The sequence below is a fragment of the Gymnoscopelus microlampas genome (assembly GCF_963454915.1).
Source record: "Gymnoscopelus microlampas genome assembly, chromosome: 12".
In the NCBI taxonomy this organism is placed as follows: Eukaryota; Metazoa; Chordata; class Actinopteri; order Myctophiformes; family Myctophidae; genus Gymnoscopelus; species Gymnoscopelus microlampas.
This window is the reverse complement of record NC_139949.1, coordinates 31,045,726-31,066,443: the sequence shown is the minus strand read 5'-3', so window position 1 is coordinate 31,066,443 and position 20,718 is coordinate 31,045,726. Positions and strand designations below refer to the sequence as shown.

The 20,718-nt window shown below is 40.7% G+C and overlaps 2 protein-coding genes across 5 annotated transcripts in view; both read left to right on the top strand.

The window, feature by feature from the left end:
- LOC311057721 (unconventional myosin-Ic-like) overlaps window positions 1–15,515 on the top strand; it is a 27,667-nt gene extending 12,152 nt beyond the window's left edge. For 2 of the 4 annotated variants that reach the window (XR_014601999.1, XR_014602000.1), the window contains 25 exons: window positions 84–203; window positions 294–376; window positions 749–854; window positions 986–1,066; window positions 1,168–1,259; window positions 1,448–1,542; window positions 1,688–1,734; window positions 2,078–2,158; window positions 2,309–2,414; window positions 2,891–3,008; window positions 3,847–3,960; window positions 5,296–5,372; window positions 5,554–5,622; window positions 6,066–6,150; window positions 6,336–6,495; window positions 6,756–6,839; window positions 7,319–7,412; window positions 8,413–8,468; window positions 8,590–8,725; window positions 9,288–9,358; window positions 9,462–9,559; window positions 10,498–10,597; window positions 10,769–13,278; window positions 15,005–15,091; window positions 15,430–15,514. Coding sequence is in view for 1 of the 4 variants with exons in the window: in XM_084074759.1 (XP_083930885.1) it covers window positions 84–203; window positions 294–376; window positions 749–854; window positions 986–1,066; window positions 1,168–1,259; window positions 1,448–1,542; window positions 1,688–1,734; window positions 2,078–2,158; window positions 2,309–2,414; window positions 2,891–3,008; window positions 3,847–3,960; window positions 5,296–5,372; window positions 5,554–5,622; window positions 6,066–6,150; window positions 6,336–6,495; window positions 6,756–6,839; window positions 7,319–7,412; window positions 8,413–8,468; window positions 8,590–8,725; window positions 9,288–9,358; window positions 9,462–9,559; window positions 10,498–10,597; window positions 10,769–10,795 (2,100 nt within the window). In the remaining 3 variants the exon portion in view is untranslated. Of the gene's footprint in view, window positions 1–83; window positions 204–293; window positions 377–748; window positions 855–985; window positions 1,067–1,167; window positions 1,260–1,447; window positions 1,543–1,687; window positions 1,735–2,077; window positions 2,159–2,308; window positions 2,415–2,890; window positions 3,009–3,846; window positions 3,961–5,295; window positions 5,373–5,553; window positions 5,623–6,065; window positions 6,151–6,335; window positions 6,496–6,755; window positions 6,840–7,318; window positions 7,413–8,412; window positions 8,469–8,589; window positions 8,726–9,287; window positions 9,359–9,461; window positions 9,560–10,497; window positions 10,598–10,768; window positions 13,641–15,004; window positions 15,092–15,429 lie in introns of those variants that run through there. The other 2 variants (XR_014601998.1, XM_084074759.1) reach the window with 2 other exon arrangements.
- A 3,686-nt stretch (window positions 15,516–19,201) lies between these two features.
- Window positions 19,202–20,662, top strand: LOC311057294 (ependymin-1-like; the record flags this gene model as incomplete). The annotated part of the gene is made up of 3 exons (XM_084074247.1): window positions 19,202–19,274; window positions 20,206–20,287; window positions 20,536–20,662. The coding sequence occupies 3 exons, from the start codon at window positions 19,202–19,204 to the stop codon at window positions 20,660–20,662; spliced, it is 282 nt and encodes a 93-aa protein (XP_083930373.1).
- Window positions 20,663–20,718: the final 56 nt, after the last annotated feature.

Below are 20,718 nucleotides of genomic sequence, written 5' to 3'. Positions count from 1 at the left end.
CATGAAAAAGTTTGAGAACCACTGCATTATGTGATGTTCTGTCTAAACTGCATTTGGTGTTCCTTTGTTTTTGTGTGATACAGATGATCAGCCCACTAAACTTTGACCAGGCAGGGTCAGCTCGCGATGCCTTAGCCAAGGCTGTGTACGGACGAACTTTCACCTGGCTGGTGGAGAAGATCAACAAGTCACTCGCTCTTCAGGTACACTTACGGATCCAAAAATGGCACAGAAACAACAGTAGAGATTCCATGTTTGTGCACGTGATCATATGATATATTTACATTAAGCAGGATGAAGTCTGCCACAGCAGTAAAGGCTCATCAGTCATAGGCCTCCTTGATATCTACGGCTTTGAGGTCCTCCAGCATAACAGGTGTGTTGTGTCATTTTGCTTTCTTCTCTCCCCTCTTCATTCATTAGTCAACCTAGTTTTTAAAGGACCACGCCAGTGATTTTGCATGTTTAGCGCAGTGACTACAAACCACATACGGTTACTGTATGTACTGTAACAAAGTTCATTGAGTTGAATAGTGTTGAATACTGAATACTTTTCTGCAAGTTGATTTTCATCACATCCTGAAATTTATAGAAACCTATGGCATCCTAGAAGGGAGGAAAAACATTCCAAAATGAAGTATACAAGATTTGTAGTCGATGGATTACATAACCCAAAACACCGGTCCTTTACGCTTTGCCTCTTGGTTTTATTGGTTCCATGCTTTTCCCCTTCCTTTTCTCTGTACAGTTTTGAGCAGTTCTGCATTAATTACTGCAACGAGAAGCTGCAGCAGCTCTTCATTGAGCTCACCCTCAAGTCTGAGCAGGAGGAGTACGAGACGGAGGGCATAGCAGTGAGTTGGGTGGCTGTTGGTCAAACCTCATGTGTTTCATTAGAGGGTGCTGTGTGTGAGGAGTGAGTGCGAGGTATTTCCCATACTAACGCAGGACTACTCTTTCCTATTCATCTCTGTCTTAATTCCAGTGGGAGACGGTGCAGTACTTCGACAACAAGATAATTTGCGACCTGATAGAAGAGAAGCACAAGGGAATTATCTCCATTCTGGTACGAATGACAGCTCCTTGTGTGTTTACTTGTGCGTGCATTCCTACATCATCTACTGTCAGTGTGCAGGGAAAGATAAATACTGCGGTTGTGGCTTTCAGGATGACGAGTGTCTTAGACCTGGGGAGGCCTGTGACATCTCCTTCTTAGAGAAGTTGGAGGACACTCTGGGGGGTCATGCCCATTTCGTCACGTGAGTGCCACCTCTCCATTGTTACACACAGTGAACACAAAACACACTGTTTTTAAAGGCCACTATGCTGTCATAGTGTGCCGAGAACAAGTTCTCTGACTACGCTGTAGCCGATAAAGCTTCTGATATCGCAATAATGTATTATGCATTTGTGTGTGCATTTGTGCATGTGTGTGTGTGTGTTTCAGTCACAAGTTGGCGAATGGAAAGACACGTCGGGTGATGAGCAGAGAGGAGTTTAGGCTACTGCACTATGCTGGAGAGGTCAACTACAATGTCAGCGGTGAGCTGCACGTCACTATCCACCTCACTATCCTAACCTCACACTCATTATATTTCCGGATGAAAGGCTGCTGACACTCAACATGAAGTGATCACTCTCACTGATTCCTCAGTGTCAAGCTAGTGTTTTATTCTTCTCTTGGTAGGATTTCTGGACAAGAACAACGATATGCTCAACAGGAACCTGAAAGAGGTGAGGGTAGTAAAAGAGAAGGTCCAGAACACAAGCAGTAAACGTTCACACTCACCAGGACTTTGGAACGTTCAATGTCCTTTTCTTTTCTTATCTATTGATGGATTGGCATCGTTATTGACTAAAACAATATATGTATACATATATCTGTGCGTTACTGTCAAAAGGATAAAAAACAATAAAGCTTGAGAACGTATTTCCATTGTGGTCCATTGTTTGTTTGCTTCTACTGTAGCATTGTGTCTTTTTGCTACTACTGTACTGTACTTGCCCTTGTGAGGGAAGGAAGAGAGCTATTTGCTCTGTTAACATGTGTTTGTGTGGTTTGTGGTTTCCTATCCAGGTCATGTGCCAGTCAAACAACCAGATCCTTAGTCAGTGCTTCCGCAGAGAGGAAGTGACAGACCAGAAACGTCCTGAAATGGTGACTCTCTCTCTTTCTCGCACACACACATGCACTCTTTCCATCTATCCTTCCTCTTTACGCCCACACCCAAGCCCACACATACTGTACCTACATACTGTACTCACAAGTGATCTTAATGTCATGTGCGTCCTTTCCTGTCCATTACAGGCCGCCACTCAGTTTAAGAATAGTCTGAACAAACTGATGGAGATACTCATGTCCAAAGAGCCATCCTACGTGCGCTGCATCAAACCAAATGATGCCAAGCAGTCAGGTACATAGACTCACATTATATTGACCCTGCCCACTGCAATGCGTGACACAGTACTGTAATCACCCCTGTCTATCTGTCAATCTGTCTGTGAACAACATAACTTGAGATAACTTGAAACAACTTTGATTCGTAGGACCACTAATCCTTCTTTGTTTGATTTGATTCTTGTTTCTTTTTCCGTTATGGGTCTTTTGTGGCTTCATGGACTTGTGGGTGTCGATGAGGGGTTGTCCATTTTTTCTTTTTATATTACTGTATGTCCACCCACAATAAGTGCCAAACAAATGTATACATTGTCATATATCGTTGTTCTGTCTAAGTATGGGCCATGTTCGCTTTTAATGTATCTGAGACATTTTTGGGTTGTTTTTGTCATAAAGGAAAGTTCCCTATTGAAAAGGAATGAACACTGAGAGTTTTGCTATGTAAGGTATGGATGTGGGGGTTTAAATGTTGTATAATGTCTGTCCCTGCAGGGCGGTTTGACGAGGTTCTGGTCAGACACCAAGTAAAGTACCTGGGCTTGATGGAAAATCTCAGGGTCAGACGAGCTGGCTTTGCCTACAGACGCCGTTTTGAAGCCTTCCTACAGAGGTAACTCATTTATCACGTGGCTGAATGACCGACCGACTGACTGTCTGGCTGCCTAACAGTAAAATCCCAGTGTTAATTTATGGGTTCATTTGGTCCCATTTCTACACTAATAGGAGTTAAATTAACACCAAGGATTTTACTGACTGAATGAACACTGCCTTGAATTTTTTTATTGATTTGTCATTTTTTTTATTGATTTGCTCATTTAAAATACACATTAACATTTAGAAAAATTAATCACCTTTGCAACCCTAAGGTTCTACAATAACACTCCCTCTACTCTTTCTCCTTCATGAGCCAACTCTTCACCTTCCTCATAAAATAATTTCTACTCTGAGTTGATTTTAAGTCGAGTGGTAGATTGTTCTTCTCAACAGAACCTGTGTACTCGCAATGTATGTCTGAATTAAGAGAACAGATTGCGCTGAACATCCATATCAAGCCTAAAGTAATTGCTTAACTACCTGAACCCTAGTGTCTCTATTCTGGGCGAACATTTGGCAAAATGAGCAGATCTGCATGCTCAAAATGTGTTGCGTAGTGAGCTTGTAGATCTGCTATTTTCAGCGAAAATATATGGTGTAGAGTGAAAAAGAATCGGACAAAGTACAGAGTACAGACCACGGTCAAATAAGAATATAGGGTTTAAGAGGTCAAGTACCTCCTGGGGGCAGTGTTGTTTATAATTCTGTGTACAAAACAAACTCTTATTTGGTCATCATCAACCGGAAGCCACCCTACCTGATTGAAATGATCAGGGTACAGAGGGGTATGTGGAGAACGCTTTTGTAATGAGTTTATGTTGAGAGCTTTGTTGTAAAGCAATCCATCTGTTTAGGTACAAGCCGCTCTGTCCTGAGACGTGGCCCAACTGGAATGGCGTTCTGGCAGATGGTGTTTCTACACTGGTCAAACACCTAGGCTACAAACCAGAAGAGTACAAACTGGGCAGGTAAGATAAGATGAGGTCGCCAGAGACAGCACAGCAGTTAAGATACAGTTACATAAATAGTACTGTAGATACAGCAGGGTAGAAACATCACACACAAAAGATATCAACTATCAATAATGAACAATAGTATACAACAGTATACACCCTCAACAAAGCTTTCATGATGCAGGACAAAATAAATCATAAGAATACACACAGTAACCATGTCAGATGGTGTCTTAACAGAAATTAACTGTTGTTAGAGCTAACTAGAAAAAGTGCTCCTCGGAGCACAGGTCTCCGGCTCTCCGCCAGGTTAGGTAGGTTATTGTGGGCCAGCAATGTTTGGAATTCGCCAATCAGGATGGAATATGAAAAATCGGACGGATCCGTCTTGATCACTTGAATATAGAGATAATGTGTACCTATTTGCGTGATATGTTTAAACACATTTTTTAGGATTAATATAAAAAAAGTGTTTTGTAAAAATCGACCTCCTGGTGGCGCTATAATAGGGCAATGTTAAAATGTTGACATTTGTTCCTCAACGTACTGCAAATGTGCGTGCATGCTAACTTTAGATGTCAATCTTCACCAATCAGGATGGAATATCAAAAAACATACAGATCCGTCTTGATCACATGACTATGGAAATCATGTGTACCGATTTGTGTGATATTTGGATAAAATCTGAAGTAATATTAAAAAAATTGTATTACATAAGTCGGCCTCCTGGTGGCACTATAAAAGGCAGATGTGAAAAATGCAGGGCAAAGGTGTTTTCTTGGCCTCTAGTCTAGAGAGTGCACAAGTTTTACACAGATCAGTGCAGTTATAGGTAAAAACACGAATCGGCCTGTTATAGTGTCCTCATGAGGCTAATTAGAAAGGTTTCTCTGCAAAATTTCACGGAAATCGCATCCTGTGTTCATGATTTGAGGCATTTTGTTTAAAACAGAGCACTTCTGCAAACTTTGGATGCCAATCTTAGCCAATCAGAAAAATCTAAAAGACCCGCAAGTACTGTCAAAAGATTTGTTTTACAAAAATTGGACGGACGGATGGACTGGGTGTAAAACATAGTATCGACCATGCCTTTGACCTGGCAGAGACAATTAGTTTATTGGCCAAGTAGAGCGGCTTTATTGAGCATCGTCGCTCAATAAAGGTACCGTGATGGCCGAGAAAGAAAGAAGTGGTCGTGTTGTGTTGCCAAAACTGCCACAGTTAGCTGATAGATTATTGGGTCTCTCACATTCATGATTAGTTTTGTTTAAATAATAATAATAATAATAATAATAGGCCCTTCGACAAAAGAATCAGTATCATAAAAATAACCTCTCGTGTCTTCTGCAGGTCCAAAATCTTCATCCGTTTCCCCAAAACTTTGTTCGCCACTGAAGATGCGCTAGAAGCCAAAAAGCCAGCTGTTGGTGAGTAATTGTGAAAGGGATTATTAAACTCTACCGAGTTGGGGATTTCATAATCTGGATAAGTGAAGTAATGGTGTATTCTGGATAAGTGAAGTAATGGAAGTTACTATTCATAATGACAGTAACTTCCAGTAACCTCCTAACCCCCCACCACCCTCTCTTTCCCTCTCTCTATGTCCAGCTTTAACTCTACAGACGTCTTGGAGAGGCTACAGAGAGAGAGCCAAGTACAAACGCATCAGAAATGCAGGTCTGGGCAACTCACATGGTTGACTTGATTTAGTTTTTGTTTCGTCTAATAGCTGTCATGCTTCTTAGGGGATGTTTCCTGTGCTTGCTCAAGGCCAAATTTAAAGTTTTGGTTTTATCAAAATAACAAAATTAATATAAACAAAATAATAACATAATGGCAATTTGGCCATTCACCAAATAACATGTTTCACTGTTATTTATCCAAAATGTTCCCATAGAGGAACAAAAGTTTGCCACGTGAGACTGAACATCATCAATTCTCTGTCCATGTCATTGATTTGGACTCAGGTGAATCAGACGGAAATGAACAATAGAGAATTTAGTTGATGTTAGTGTCCGGTACATAAATAGTTGTCTACACATCCTTATTTCTGTCAAACTTTTGAAATTCTGGTGTGATGATGGTAAATGTTTACTGGTGTGTTCATGTGCATATGGTAGTGATAGTGATCCAATCCGCTTGGCGAGGGACCACAGCACGTAGAAGAGCCAAGAGACGGAGAGAGGCGGCAGACTTAATACGCAGGTGCTGGGCTATTACTTTGTTTTGTGTGTGTGTGTGTGTGTGTGTGTGTGTGTGTGTGTGTGTGTGTGTGTGTGTGTGTGTGTGTGTGTGTGTGTGTGTGTGTGTGTGTGTGTGTGTGTGTGTGTGTCTTTTTTTATATATATTTTACATTTCTTTCCCATACTCCGTTATATGATCTTTCTCAGGTTCATAAAAGGCTTCATCTATCGTCACCAGGAGTACTGTTCAGAAAATGATTACTTCCTGGACCATGTACGTTTCTCCTTCCTCAAGAACTTGCGTAAAACACTGCCCAAGAGTGTGCTGGACAAAAGCTGGCCCACGCCCCCTCCTTCTGTCACTGAGGTACTGACAGTCTACTGAATACATACACAGTAATATCGTCAATGTATACAGTACCTGTAGATTTTTGACAATATATTTTATATTTAGTTGTATTTATTTCTTTCCAATATTTGCTCTAAAATAGATAAATAATTAATATGAAACAAATTACATCAACTTTGCTGGCCACGTGTTATCATCGCTCCTTCAGTCATAACTAATTAGAAATTTCCCAAATAATAAAATAAAATCACCCTGTGTGAATACATGTACTTGAACAGGCATCTGAGCACCTATGGAGGTTGAACATGAAGAACATGGTGTTGAAGTACTGCAAGAAGATCCAGCCGGAGTGGAGAAAGCAGGTTGGACCACCGATGCTCTGATCTCACTTATGGCTAACAAACTTAAAGGACCACTTCACCCATTTTCAACCTATCTTCATATATTTGCTCCTCACTAATGCTCATTATAAAATGGCACCATTTCTGTCTACTCACTCTGTTTCTCAGAAGAGGGCAGTTCAGAAACCTGCCTACCAGTGACATCTTCGGTAGGCAATAACATAAAAATGGCTTCTATTTGAGCATACTAACCTTTGAGGAAGAGAAAGGCTATATCGATGTCATTAGTGGGCAGGTTTCTGAACTGTTCATAGCCCACCATTGAGAGGCAGAGTGAGTAGACCTACATTGTGCCACCTTAGAATGAGCAGTAAGGGCCAAATATATGAAGATAAGGTTGACAATTGTTCCTTTAATGTGTTCCCATGTTTTGTTCTTGTTTAATACAGCTGTGAACTCCTTTTGTTTAACCTTGGATTCAATGTGTCTCTTCCTTCCAGTTAGAGCAGAAGGTTGTAGCGAGTGAGATCTTCCAGGAGCAGAAAGAAAGTTACCCTCAGAGTGTTGCCAAGCTGTTTTTGGGCTCCCGGCTCGGTAGGCATTCACACATGCTCATATACACACACGTGCACTAACGCACGCACGCACGCACGCACGCACGCACGCACGCACGCACGCACGCACGCACGCACGCACGCACGCACGCACGCACGCACGCACGCACACACACACACACACACACACACACACACACACACACACTGTAATTGATATTTTAGAATGCCAACCTGTTCTAAATCATTTCTGTACTATCTAACTGTATTTGAACCAAATAGGTTTAAACTCACAGCAGGGGTCTTTTCTGACAGCGATCTCCACTGGGCTGGTGGACCCAGTCTTCAGTGGAGCATGTTTATGATGATGAAATATTGATCCTGCTGACAACAGCAAATATTATGGAAATATTATATTCCAGTCAGGGTGAAGTGTAGACCATTTATTAGGAAGATTTCAGCAGAGCAACAGCATACAGATCATGAGAAGCAGACCTCCATGGCCTGCTCCTGCAGCCCCTCGGGGCACAAGCCTCCCCAACACTAATCTAAGACAGTTCTTATAGTTCACACTGTACCAGAGATGCTATTCTAGATGGTCATATAAGGGATGGACTAAAGATAAGGGCGACACACACATAGGTATACAAATACAGATTTGCTGACAGAGTGAGAGTAGCATGGGAGAGTCAGCTCAGCTGTTAGATTGACAGCTGTAGCTGCGTTGGAATTAAGTCAAACCTTGCTTCAATGAGATAACCAACAAATACACAATACATATTCTTGGCAATCTATAAATTCCTGCCACCATAACACACACACACACACACACACACACACACACACACACACACACACACACACACACACACACACACACACACACACACACACACACACACACACACACACACACACACACACACACACACACACACACACACACACATCATTTGACATACACTCTGCTCTATACTGTAGATGTATCAAGAAGCAATTCATGCACATAACATAACCGATGGTTTCTCTTCTGTGTCTAGAAAGTGAACAGATCAACCTCAAAGCCGTTCAGACTCTTGGCAAAGAAAAGATCCAGGTGGGGTTCAAATGTATTTTGCCTGATTGTCATAAACACACTACCCTGAAAAAACAATAACAAAAAAACAGACAGACAGCAAATCCTTGTTGCATCTCATCATTGTCTTTCCTCTCTTCAGTATGGCGTTTTGGTCACAAAGTATGACAGGAGGGGTTTCAAGCCACGCCCTCGTCAGCTCCTCTTCACGTCCTCCTTCGCTGCGTTGGTAGATAAGACCAAGATTAAGCAGCGGATTGACTACATGACTCTGAGAAGTGAGTCTGGGCCTGATTATACGTACCCATACAGAAACCTTTTATGAGGACCCTATAAGCACCTACTGTACAATATATGTATTATATGACAAGCTTGGGTTTAAATGGTAAGTTGTTGTGTGGTACAGTATGATTATTGCATGTGTTATAGGATAAACCAGGAGCGCATAAAATGGCTAGTTTGAGTCATATAAACCACTGGTTCTTAAACTTTCTTGTCAAGGACCCAAAAAGGTAATATTTACTGTATTTGGCAGCAGACCCCCATCTGAAAATGTTTGTGCCAGGGACCCCCATACAAGATTTGTCTTGCTAAAATTGCTTCAAACATATCACAACGCGCGGCACAAGCTTGTAGATCTGCTCATTTCAAATATCCTATGTATAAAGTGTCTTTTAACTGATTTTGATGCTATATTAACTTAATCCCCGGACCCCACTTTGAGAACCAGTGATTTAGGGAGATCATTAGTTCCTTCTAGTGACTGCCTGATGATATAGGACCCAAGCATGACATGTTGTTGAGTGCATATGGACCAAAGCAACTCTTCTGTCTTCACAGGTATCTCTGTGAGTTCTCGTAGTGATGGCATGTTCGTCCTGCACATACCCAACGAGGACAACAAACAGAAGGTAGGTCACACCGGGTCACAAGATTACGCACTCAACTGTTGCATACTGCAAGCTGCGTCCACTCAACCCCCCCCCCCCCCCCCCCCCCCATGTCTCCCACCAGGGTGACGTGGTTCTCCAGTGTGAACATGTCATTGAGGTGGTGACAAAGCTAGCCATGATGGCCGGCAAGGTCAACCATGTCAACATCAGCCCGGGCAGGTGGGTGCCTGTCCTACTGCTGTACCTCTAACGCAGATATTGTTATTAGTTGATCCACAAAGCAATGTAAAAGTGTTCTAATGACACTGTCTGTTTGTACCTGTATGTACGTATGTACTATAACTCTGAAGCCAGTTATTATACTTTAGCATTTTTGATTCAAGCTATATTAACTTAATCCCCCGGTTCCCTCGGTTTTCTAAAGTCTAGATTTTATTATTTCAACTCAAACGTTTTTATTTTTTAGTTTAGCTTTAGTTAACGATAATAACCTTTCTCTGCACAAATATGTCCATCATAGGGAAATGAAAATGCCATCTATTCTTTTGAACCCTCAGTATTCTATTATAGGAGAAGAAGTGGATCAGGTGTTAAACTGAATTGAGCAGAACCAGAACTATGCCTATAAAAGGGTGCAACATAGACATAGACAAATTCTCAAGGCGCCCTCCCAAGTTAACAAGGCACTTAATGAGAGTGTGCTTACTCATAACATTGTTTTTCATTTGAAAAGCAAAACCAATCTGTCCAGGACAAAACAAGCAAAATCCGTTGGAATACACAAATGCTACTCACAGACCTCTACCTCCAAGCAGTCAGTCAGAATGTAAAGACCAAAAATCACCCACTCCAGGGCTCTTAAACAGCTGCCACTAGGTCCCACGGGCAAGCACACTTTTTATCCAAACTGCAGCCTCAGTTTTAAATGAGACGCACGGAAGTGTGGACTACAGCATTTCCTAATAGTGAAGTGTCTTTTAGTGTCATCAATGTTTTAATGTCTCTGTTATGTATTGTGATGCCTTTTTCATTGTCTCTGTAATTGACATATATTTGGAGCCAATTACCTTTTTAGTATTTTTTATGTAATTATTTATTTTTGACCAACTCACAGCTCCCTTTTCCTCCCTGTTTTCTTCTCTGGCTTTGGTCTACAGTATTACGTTTGCTGTGGCTCGAGGCAAGGAGGGGATCATTGATTTCATCGGGGGCTCCGAGTTGAAGGTGGCCAAAGGCAAAAAAGGACATCTGCTAGTGGTGAGTCTGGGATTGTTATGATGCGACAGAAGGGAATGTACTGTAGGAGTAACAGCTAGAGGGGGGAAGATTCAAAAGTGAAAGAAGTCTGTTAACTGAACATGAGTTATGTCAGCATATTAAGCTTCTATGAGGGTTTCTGCAATCTGACAGTGTCCAATGACTTTTCAGACTGCCCCTCCGCTCTGCAACACATGATTGCTGGAACTGCAAATGGCGAAGTGTCTTTCTGGGAACCACTGAAGCTTTAACTAACCAGATGTTTGCTGCTCAGAAGTGTTTTTTTTTGTTTTTGCATCAGATAGTATCAAACCACAAACAAACACAGTATATTGAACAGCACTGAACAACAAGAAGATTTACTACTTCAACACTTATTCAAGATCCTTTTCCGTACTGCGATAATTCTTAGCCAACATAAACATTGCAAGAAATCACTACACAGAATAGCACAATTCCAAATGTCACACTTCATATTTAATGTTGTATGCAAATATATTTCCATGCGATCACATATAAAATAATTTCTGTATTATAAAATATCTCTGTGTAACAAAAATGAACAATGAGCACTTTGAAATAAATAGCACATACTTGTAATAAATAAATAAATAAATACATAAATAAATAGTATACATAGTATACTGTATATGTACAGTATCTTTGGAAAGTCCTGTAGTTTTAGGCCTGGGTGAAAGGGGATGTTGCAAAGTATTTTCCTGGGTCTAGCAGCATATTGCTTTGTTACGTTAAAAGAAGAGATAGAAACTCTGGGAAATACCCAGATGGTGTGTGGCAGTTATACAGTAATATAAAAACACAAAATCTCACTACAATGAAAACCCCATAGACCATGTAAAATGTGGACAACACTGGTAAAGACAAAGTGGCAATACTGTGTTTGGCTTAAATTCAACAACTTACTGGTTTATATCACGCTGTTGTCTTACTGTACTGTATGTACCTACTGTCGGTTAAATTCTAACAGTAGTTCTTGTATAATGTAAATTCATGGTTGAGTCTACTTGTGTGCGTGCACAATAAGATCCTAAGATTCTGTTAGATTAACCCTTAAGGGTCTAATTGGGTAAACTGCGCATTGGTCCTAGTGTCCAGTGAGTTTTGAGTTATGGGTGTTTCTGTGTTTGGAGGCCAACAGGAGGAAGTCTCTGGCCATCTTGGTGAGGTAGAGGTTTAGGTCCCTCAGAATGACATAGCCCTCCCGTCGGCTGTCCCACAGCGTCGGAGGCGGGAGCTGTCGGCCCGAGGAACGGCCACTTGAGACTGTTGGCACCGTGGGAAACATCTGGCTCATTCTAGAGCTGTTCACATGCTTCAGCTGCAGAGTGAAATAAGATAAACATTAGCACACTGTCCTCATCTCCACTTAGACCTAATTCATACCTTGTAGTAGAACAAGGTATGAATTACACTTCACTCCGCCATGTGCTTATACTTTTCTGGAGTCAGCTAAATAAGGGCACAAAACAATGGGTGCTCTGCTGACATAAGTAAACGTGCATTGGCAGCATGCACGTAACACGTTTATCTGTACGGCATGTCAGTGTTCAGGTACAGCCGTAGCTTAGTGGGTAAAGAGGCTGTGTGTTAATCCGAAGGTTACTGGTTCACCTCCCAGGCCCAGTCGAAGTGTCGAAGTGTCTCTGAGCAGGACACTTAACCCCCCCACCCCATCAAATAAAATCTAAAAGGTACCTGGCTGTTGACTTGCACCATGAGGTCCATCAGGTTGAACTCAATGTCTTTTATGCTCGTTGTGATGGTGGGCTCGGACCTGTTCCTGCCGCGCTGAGATGTCCTCAGTCGTCTGTCTTCTCTCTCCAGCTCTCGTCTCTTCTGCCCCAGGACTTTCCAGTAGGCACGCAGGTCCTGTGACGCAGCATGTAACCGCTCCCAATCCTGAACACAGCACAACAGACATTTAAAACCACGCCACCATGTGGTTAATAACACAACACAACCCTTGCACTGACATTTAAACTCCAGATTGACTTTATTGTCCCCAAGATGAAATTTGGACGAAGTGCTTGCAAGAAACCCACAAGATGACATGTCAGTCTTCAAGCTGTTAAAAGTAGGGATTTCACTCATATCGACCAAACTATTACTCTAAAAACAAAAGTAGGCATGTAATAGAATCATATTTAACTTGAGGTAACAACGTGTGTAAAACCCACGTAAAACAATTCAAATGTAAGGAAATATTTTAATAAACATTCTCTGGTGATATACAGGGCAGATACAAACCTTCATATTTAGCCAGATGTACAGGTCTGTTGAAAGTGATGGCAGGGCCTCCAACTGCAGGTTTCTGTCTTCAAAATGTTTGTCCCCCAAATGTTGCTCCTTCTGAGAGAACAAAGGTAGGGTGGCAAGAATGGAAGGTTAGCAATGGCTTCTATGTTTTCAGACTAAACCCCATTCTTTTAATTTTAGAGAAGGAGCTCACTCACATATCTCAGCAGTAGCTGTTGCACGCGGCTGCGTGTGAACCTGGTCAGACTCAGGGAGGTGTTGTAGTTGGCCCTCTGGATGACTGAACAACATGGGTCCACGCAGTTCAGGATGAGACAGAGAAGACACAGAGAAAAGGCACCACGCCATACTGTTGTGTCCATCTGAAAGAGTCGGATGCAGGAAAAGTGTCACTTCTGCTGCTGGTAATAGTGTGTGTATGATGCTTACTATTTGTTTGTTTGATTGATTGAATACTTTATTGACTATTTTTAAAAGTACAGGCATTACATATGGGTTAAAAACATGCGGATGACACAAAAAGCCAAAGGCTTGTTTCCATTGTTGTTCAATGTAGACATGTCAGTTGAAGTTAATGTTCCTTGTATAAAAAAGAAGAAGAAGTAACTAAGTGGTATATTTAATGCAGTTATTTAATTCTGCTGACTGCCGCCATTCACGCTATAACATATTCCCACCTTTTATTTTCATCATTCATCATCATATTTAAAGTAAAATTGTGGTGCTCACATTATTTTATTCTTTTTGACTTTATCGCATTTACATCAACTGTAGGTAATTATAATGAATCAGTGTTTTATTGTGATGATTCATACTAGTCCCTTTTATTGAAGGGTCACATATCAATAATATCTATACAGTATCAATACAGACCTGGAGCCGAGTACAGTAGGGTATTATCACTGTGTAAGCAGCTACAAGCTCTCAACGTGTAAATTTGTATTATAGGCTATTTTTGGTGCGCAACACCAGTGTGCAACTAAATATAAATCACCCTTAAGAAACAAAAGTTTAGAACTACCAGTTGTAGTTTATGGCAACATGTTGCCAATTATAAAATTATTAGAATGCGGGCCTAAGCAACTACTGTGTGTAATACCATTAGATGGTAAGATGGCAGCAGTCTACGTTGTGCATGAAATAATATAGAGGAGCAAATTCCATAAGAAAAATATAAATATAACATATATTTTACTTTCAGTCATAGCAGAATATCAGTGAAGCATGTAGTTTGCTTTACGCCAAACGTATCTACACAGTTCCGCTCTATAGACCTTTCTACAGTTTTACTTGGGGTGCGTTCGGATATATAGCACTGAGCGCACTGGCCATTACACACATTATAGCATCTGGTGTCCAACGGATCTTATTCAAGGCATTGGGTTTAGTAGTTAGTAGCCTTCTTACTCATTTAGTTTAGTTTAGTTCAGCTTAGTTTAGTTTAGTTCCATGGCTTGGATGGTACATGGCAGAGTGTACAGCAAAATCTTGAGTGTTTCTTTAACACCGAGTAAGGGTAACTTTTGACCCTTTTGCACATACAGTGATCTCATCAGTATCATCTCCTTTTGACTCATTGTCTGAATTGTGACACCAGAATGAAAGGCTCAGTCCAGTACAAATTCATTGTTTACAAATCACCCAACAATAATGTGCATGCAGCAGATTTTTAATAAAGATAAGATACAAATATAGTTTTTACTTTAGTAACTCAACATGTCAACATGTACATTTTTTTCCTTAGACAATTAATTTGGAATTAGTAATATGTACCCTAAACCAGGGTACCCTAACCACATGAATGGCCTTGGAATAGCTGAACCAAATTGAAAATGTAATATTGTATTAAATATGCATGTGTGCATCAACTTTGTCCAAATGGTGCATTGGTATGTTTGTGCTGGAACTTAGAAGCTTTGCATTCTGATGTAAGCTCAAACAACACATGGATTGTGAGTTTTAAAATACTATTATTTTAATTAAATACAATATCACAGCATGTTAAGTGTACAGGTGCTCTAGCCATTGAATGTCTTACCTTGTAAAATTGGTGTGCCTCTCTGACTGAGATGTTTGCATGTTGTATGGAATGTTCACTAACTATTTATACAGTGTTGTTCTCACTTTCAGTTTCTGATATGAGTCTGGAGTTTTTCTTCCCTTTTCATCTCTCTCTCATTGCATCTTGTGGTTAGCGATGATTCATGCAGTGTTATGGTAAGATCTACTCAGATACAGTATACAGTAAAAAATATGCACTTAAAGGGCAAGACCACTTTGGTAGAGGTCTGGGTTGAGTAGTTACCTCGACATGTAACTCCAAAGGTGGACAAGAAATAAAAAATAATTGCTCCATTGATTAGAAATTGATCATTCAAAATATGCTCCCCATTGACTTACATTGTACAGTAAAACAGCTCTCAAAGTCGCTCTTTTAGCATGTAAACAAACGTAAACAAAGTTGATTCAGACAATATAGAACATCATCAAACCCAGTACTGTTTGTTTTTTTGATAAAAATGTTAACTTACTGTTGATTTTGCTATTTTTATTAGAAAGAAAACCCGGACTGGATCAGCGGATCCGGATTCGGATCTTCAAATAGTAAAATCATCAGGAAGTTGACATTTTTATTAAAAAAATAAACAGTACTGGGTTTGGTGATGTTCTATATTCTCTGAATCAGCTTCGTCTGTGTTTGTTTACGGGCTAAAAGAGTGACTTTGAGAGCCGTTTCAGTGTACAATGTAAGTCAATGAGGAGCATATTTTGAATTATCAATTTCTAATTAATGGAGCAATTATTTTTCATTTCTTGTCCACCTTTGGAGTTACATCATGGCAAGGAAACTACACAACCCAAACCTCTACCAAAGTGGTCTTGCCCTTTAAATGGAAAGCTTAGACGTACACCTCAGAATGCGGTGACCCACAGAACAGAACCATAAAGGAAATACGCAAAATACCAGTTAAATTGCATGTGAAGGTGGTTGTTAAGATTTTGGAAGTGAATACCCAAACATTTGTTAATTCACGTCATACGTACAGTATCATGAAATATTCACTGATTTGTATGGAAAACAAAACAGAGGGATTCCAGTGGAATGTTTGCTTATAATGGCTTGTCCAAAATAGGAACACCAGGGTTAATGTGGTTAAAGACCTTGATATAACACAATACTTACCACACTTAATCAAAATACTGTTCATTTAGGTCCATTGTGCTACAGTCTTAACACGTACCCCCAGTGCCCCATGCAAACATTATACATGCATATGGGCATTACTTTTTATTATATATGATATCAAATATATATATTATGGCAGCCTAACCCCTTAAAGTTTTAGATATCGTTTAGATATAGTTTGATCACTCTTGGGATGAAATTACACTTTTTATGTCCGGACCAAATACAAAAATATCCTTATTGTGAGTTAGAATGATTGCTAGAATTGTAATGTTGCTTTAGGGCACACAATTTCCGATGGTAGGCGACTTGTCCAAGCTGGGAATCATAAATGTGACACCATTCAGAGGTGGGACTTCCCAAAAAGGGCAATAGTAGCCTATCAGATTCTGGGCTGGATTATTTACTATCCATTTCAAGACAATGGAAAATTAGAGAAAATCCCTTTGGACCAGAAAACTGCACAATTAGTTGTTTCAGCCTACCTCCCTTGCAGTATTTCAGTTTCAGTCAAACATTCTTTTGATCTTGCTTTTGCTCATGTCGATCCAAGTTCCTTGTAGGCTACTGTACTTCTGTGGGACATAGGTTGCTAAGCATACACTAGTGATCAAAAAGCAGGGTACAAAGGTACTCCGTTAAGTTTTTACAACTGCAGGTGTGTGTACTGTAAATTGCAGTGACATAGAATGCTATTGGGTGAACAATTATTTTATTATTTGACCTCAACATTCTGAATACACTTGCAGACAATTAATGCAATATTTTTGTGCATGCATACATCCCACATAGGTTGTGTAGGCTAAGTGGCTAGATTTCTTCACTCCAAGGCTCTGTCTGCATCTGGAGAAGAACTGGCCAGGCCTCAGCTTTCTGGAGATTAATATTGAAATGTACAGTTACTAGACGGGCGCCACGTAATTCAGGAACAATGCAAGTCGGGAATACATGCCCATCCATTTGTGCAATACTTCTTTAGCTGATGTAGTCATTGCACATGTTGTCTGACATGTTGGAGCCTCAATCATATCTCACATTTTCTCAGACCGCACCACTATACTGGCAATGCGGTTCAAACATGACGCAGAGCCCAACCAATCAGTGAAGCCAACGGGTCGGGTTAGCCATTCAGGGAAGTTGGTGCCCACGCACCCATTCCAAACACACAGATTTGGTGCGTCCTTAGACCAGGCTAGATACAGACACGGATAGATACAGACATCTGCGTTTTTTCAGTTCTCAGAAACCATTGGTCCGACCAAATTTCCACTTGGCACTGGACACCCCCCTGGTCATGTGGGACACACAAACCAAGTTTGAGGCTGTTCGGTTAGACAGCGCCCAGGTTTTGCCCGTGCACGCAGACATACAGAGATTCTGTGAATTACAGAGGTAGATGTCATTATGACACCATAAATGGTTTTAACTTCCACAGTAAAATGGCAACTTCTCACAAATTGCTATTGTTAATTACAATTCTCTCACAAAGCTCTCAGTGTAAATTACATACAAAACATTGCCTTTTTGCTACTTTTATTTCAGTTTATTTGAAGTACAGAAAACCCCAATTTACCGACTTTAATAACGGAAGTGGGAAGGAAACATGGTGGTCAACGGGGGAGTCGAAGAAGGTTTAGAATGATACTTCCTTCTCTAAAATGATCATTTTTTACTCTCAATCTATTACGTAGGCCTACATCGGGTGATGAGTCAGACAATACTCCTTGAGACTTCTTCACACACAAGGGCTTCCCTCTGAGTTCTCGTTCTCAACTGTACACGTCAAACTTCCCTTCTGACACAGTCTGTCATTGCATTCTCAGTCACGTTCAAAGTCACGGTTTCATCTCGTTCAGGTTCAGACTCTCGGTTTCAAGCACGTCTTTTAGTTTTTGTCATACATTTCCTTCCCATGTTGTTTTTCTCTTATTTAAAAACAATATATATTTTAGGGCTTTTCTGCCTTTATTTATAGGTATAGTGGAGATGGACAGGAAACAGGGAGAGAGAGGGGAGAGACATACAGTAAAGATCATCGGGATCGGAACTCAAACCTGAGATCCACTGTCAGGCTACATTGGAGCCTTGGTGCCGGAACGCTAGACCAGCGGTCTGGGCCCCCATGTTGTTTTTAATGAATATTTATTCTCTGCATGGTGTGGAATTATTATTATATTAGGGTTAGTTAGGACATGTAAATATATAAATGTTTTATGATAATTCAATAATAATAAACTTTATGCAGTATAGCACCTTCTTGATTCCTAAACAAATCAATTCAACAAAACAGGCACTTTTGAGAGAAGATCAAGATCAGTAACCCTTATGTGAGCATTCTGCGCATAGACTACAACTCCGGATTCAACACCACAGTCTGCTCCAGAGTCGACACTATGCTCAGGGTCCTACGACTCAACCCAAGCCTGTGCAGCTGGATCCTGGTCTTCCTATCGGGTCGACCCCAGATGGTGAGGATGGGCTTCAACACCTCTGACCCTCGGACCCTCAGCACAGGAAGCCCCAGGGTGAAAAAGGCACAGCAACGCCTCTTTCAGTTTACGCAGCTGAAGAAGTTCAGCATGGGGCCCAAGATCTTATGGGCTGCATCATCGCTTGGCATGGGAACTGCACTGCCCTCAACCGCCTGTTTCAGGCCCTAAGGCCTGGCAGTGGCAACACACACACACACACACACACACACACATACACGCACACACGCACACACGCACGTACGCACGTACGCACGTACGCACGCACGCACACACACATATATATAGATATACAAATTCCAATGAGGTGTTTCAGGACAATCACAGAAAAGCACATTTATCATAATAATAGTAATAATAATAATAATATTGTGTGGTTTATCCCTTGCTTGTAAATCTGAAGTATATTTGTACAGGTGGTTGTAGTGGAGGGGAGTCAGAGACTGGAGGGGTTAAAGGATCGGCATCATGGCATGGGTCTACACCTACCATCATAGCAATCTTTACACAATACCACCTGAATACACACAAATGTACACTATTCAGCCTTATAAAAGGGGGGCTAACTTCAACATTGCTAGATGCAGTAACAGTTGCGTTTTTTGTCTCTGCTTTGAATTCTCTGCTTGTGACTCTCTCAGGGCAAGGAAGATGTTTGCAGCTTTCACACTCCTATTTATGTGTTTGAGTGCCACTGCCCTATCAGACCATCACCAGCCATGCCGTAAGAATATTTATTTATATAAAATATGTAATAAACTATCTCTCTGTTAAGTAGTTTTGTTTAAATTGTCCTCTTAATGATATTTTCTCCTATTTGAAATGACAACTAGCTTACAGACAGCAGCAGAATAGCTAACTGTTACAGAATTGGCAGGGCTCTTATAGTATATAATATTCTCTCATATCGTTTTCTTTTAGAGTCACCCAATATGACAGGGGTCCTGTCCGTGGTGAGTTTACCAACATTTGTGATCCAAAACCAATGTTGACACTAATATTTTGTGTATTTTTTTTTTTGTATTTTTTTAATGAAAATAAATTCTCTGCTTGTGTTTTTCAATTAAACAGTCTAACACGAATGAGAAGACATTCACTATGGCTGCATATGTATATGATAGTGGGGCCAAGAGACTACGGTTCAAAGTAATTCAAAATGAGACTGTGAACTACCAGTATAACTCTACTAAGGATATGGATGTGCTGATGTTTTTCAAAGAGGTAACTGAGAACCATGACAAGGAAAAATTATTCTCTGACAGATATTATTGCTATGGCTATATATATGTTTTGTGTGTGTTGTGATTATCTTCTCTCACAACTGCATCTGGCAGGGCGTGCTCTATGAAATTGATGCCAAAAACCAGAGCTGCAAGAAGAAATCTGTGCATATAGCCTCAAATCCACTGCAAATTCCCTCCAATGCTCATTTCCTTACTAACATTCACCTTGGACGTGCATCCGTTCCAGAGGAAGGTCTACAATTCAATATTTGGTCGGTGCCAGTCCCAGGATTGAAAGGCAAGACAGACTGAAAAACCAACCATATTTCTTTTTTTTTTTCTCAGTCTCTTTGATAATGTTGAGCACACGCTGAAAGTGTTACAAATGAATGAATGAATTATTACCCCCCTTTCTCTGTAATTTCATTTCAGAACCATATATCATGTCTGCAAGCATGGGATGTTTGCCTCTGAGTATTGTATACGGCACAGACTCAACTATGCTCATGATCAGGTTTGTGGTTGTCTAAAACCAGTGGTTCTCAAAGTGGGGTCAGGGTTCCTTGAGGGGCTTCCAAATGGACCCCTGCAGGTCTGTAATTCTGAGAGTGTACAAATGGAACAAATGGACCCGTAAGTGTCCATTTGGTTCCATTTTTAATCCCTGGGATTAAAACGTTTGATTAGTACTGGTCTAAACTGTTCGGACTGCCCTGTAAGCGGTAATGTCGGTATATAATATTTGAGTCACTTTTTCCACAGCAACATCAATGTGGAGGTCGAGATTAAGGACCCTGACTACCTTACCCTGCCTTCTTTTTGTGAGGGTGAGACTTTGGAGGAGACACCTGAAGGGACGGTCAACAGTTTCTTCCACTTTTTCTTCTAGAAGGAATCCTACAGTAAATACAATCCTCCCCTGTGGCCAGAGCCCAAGTTCCACAC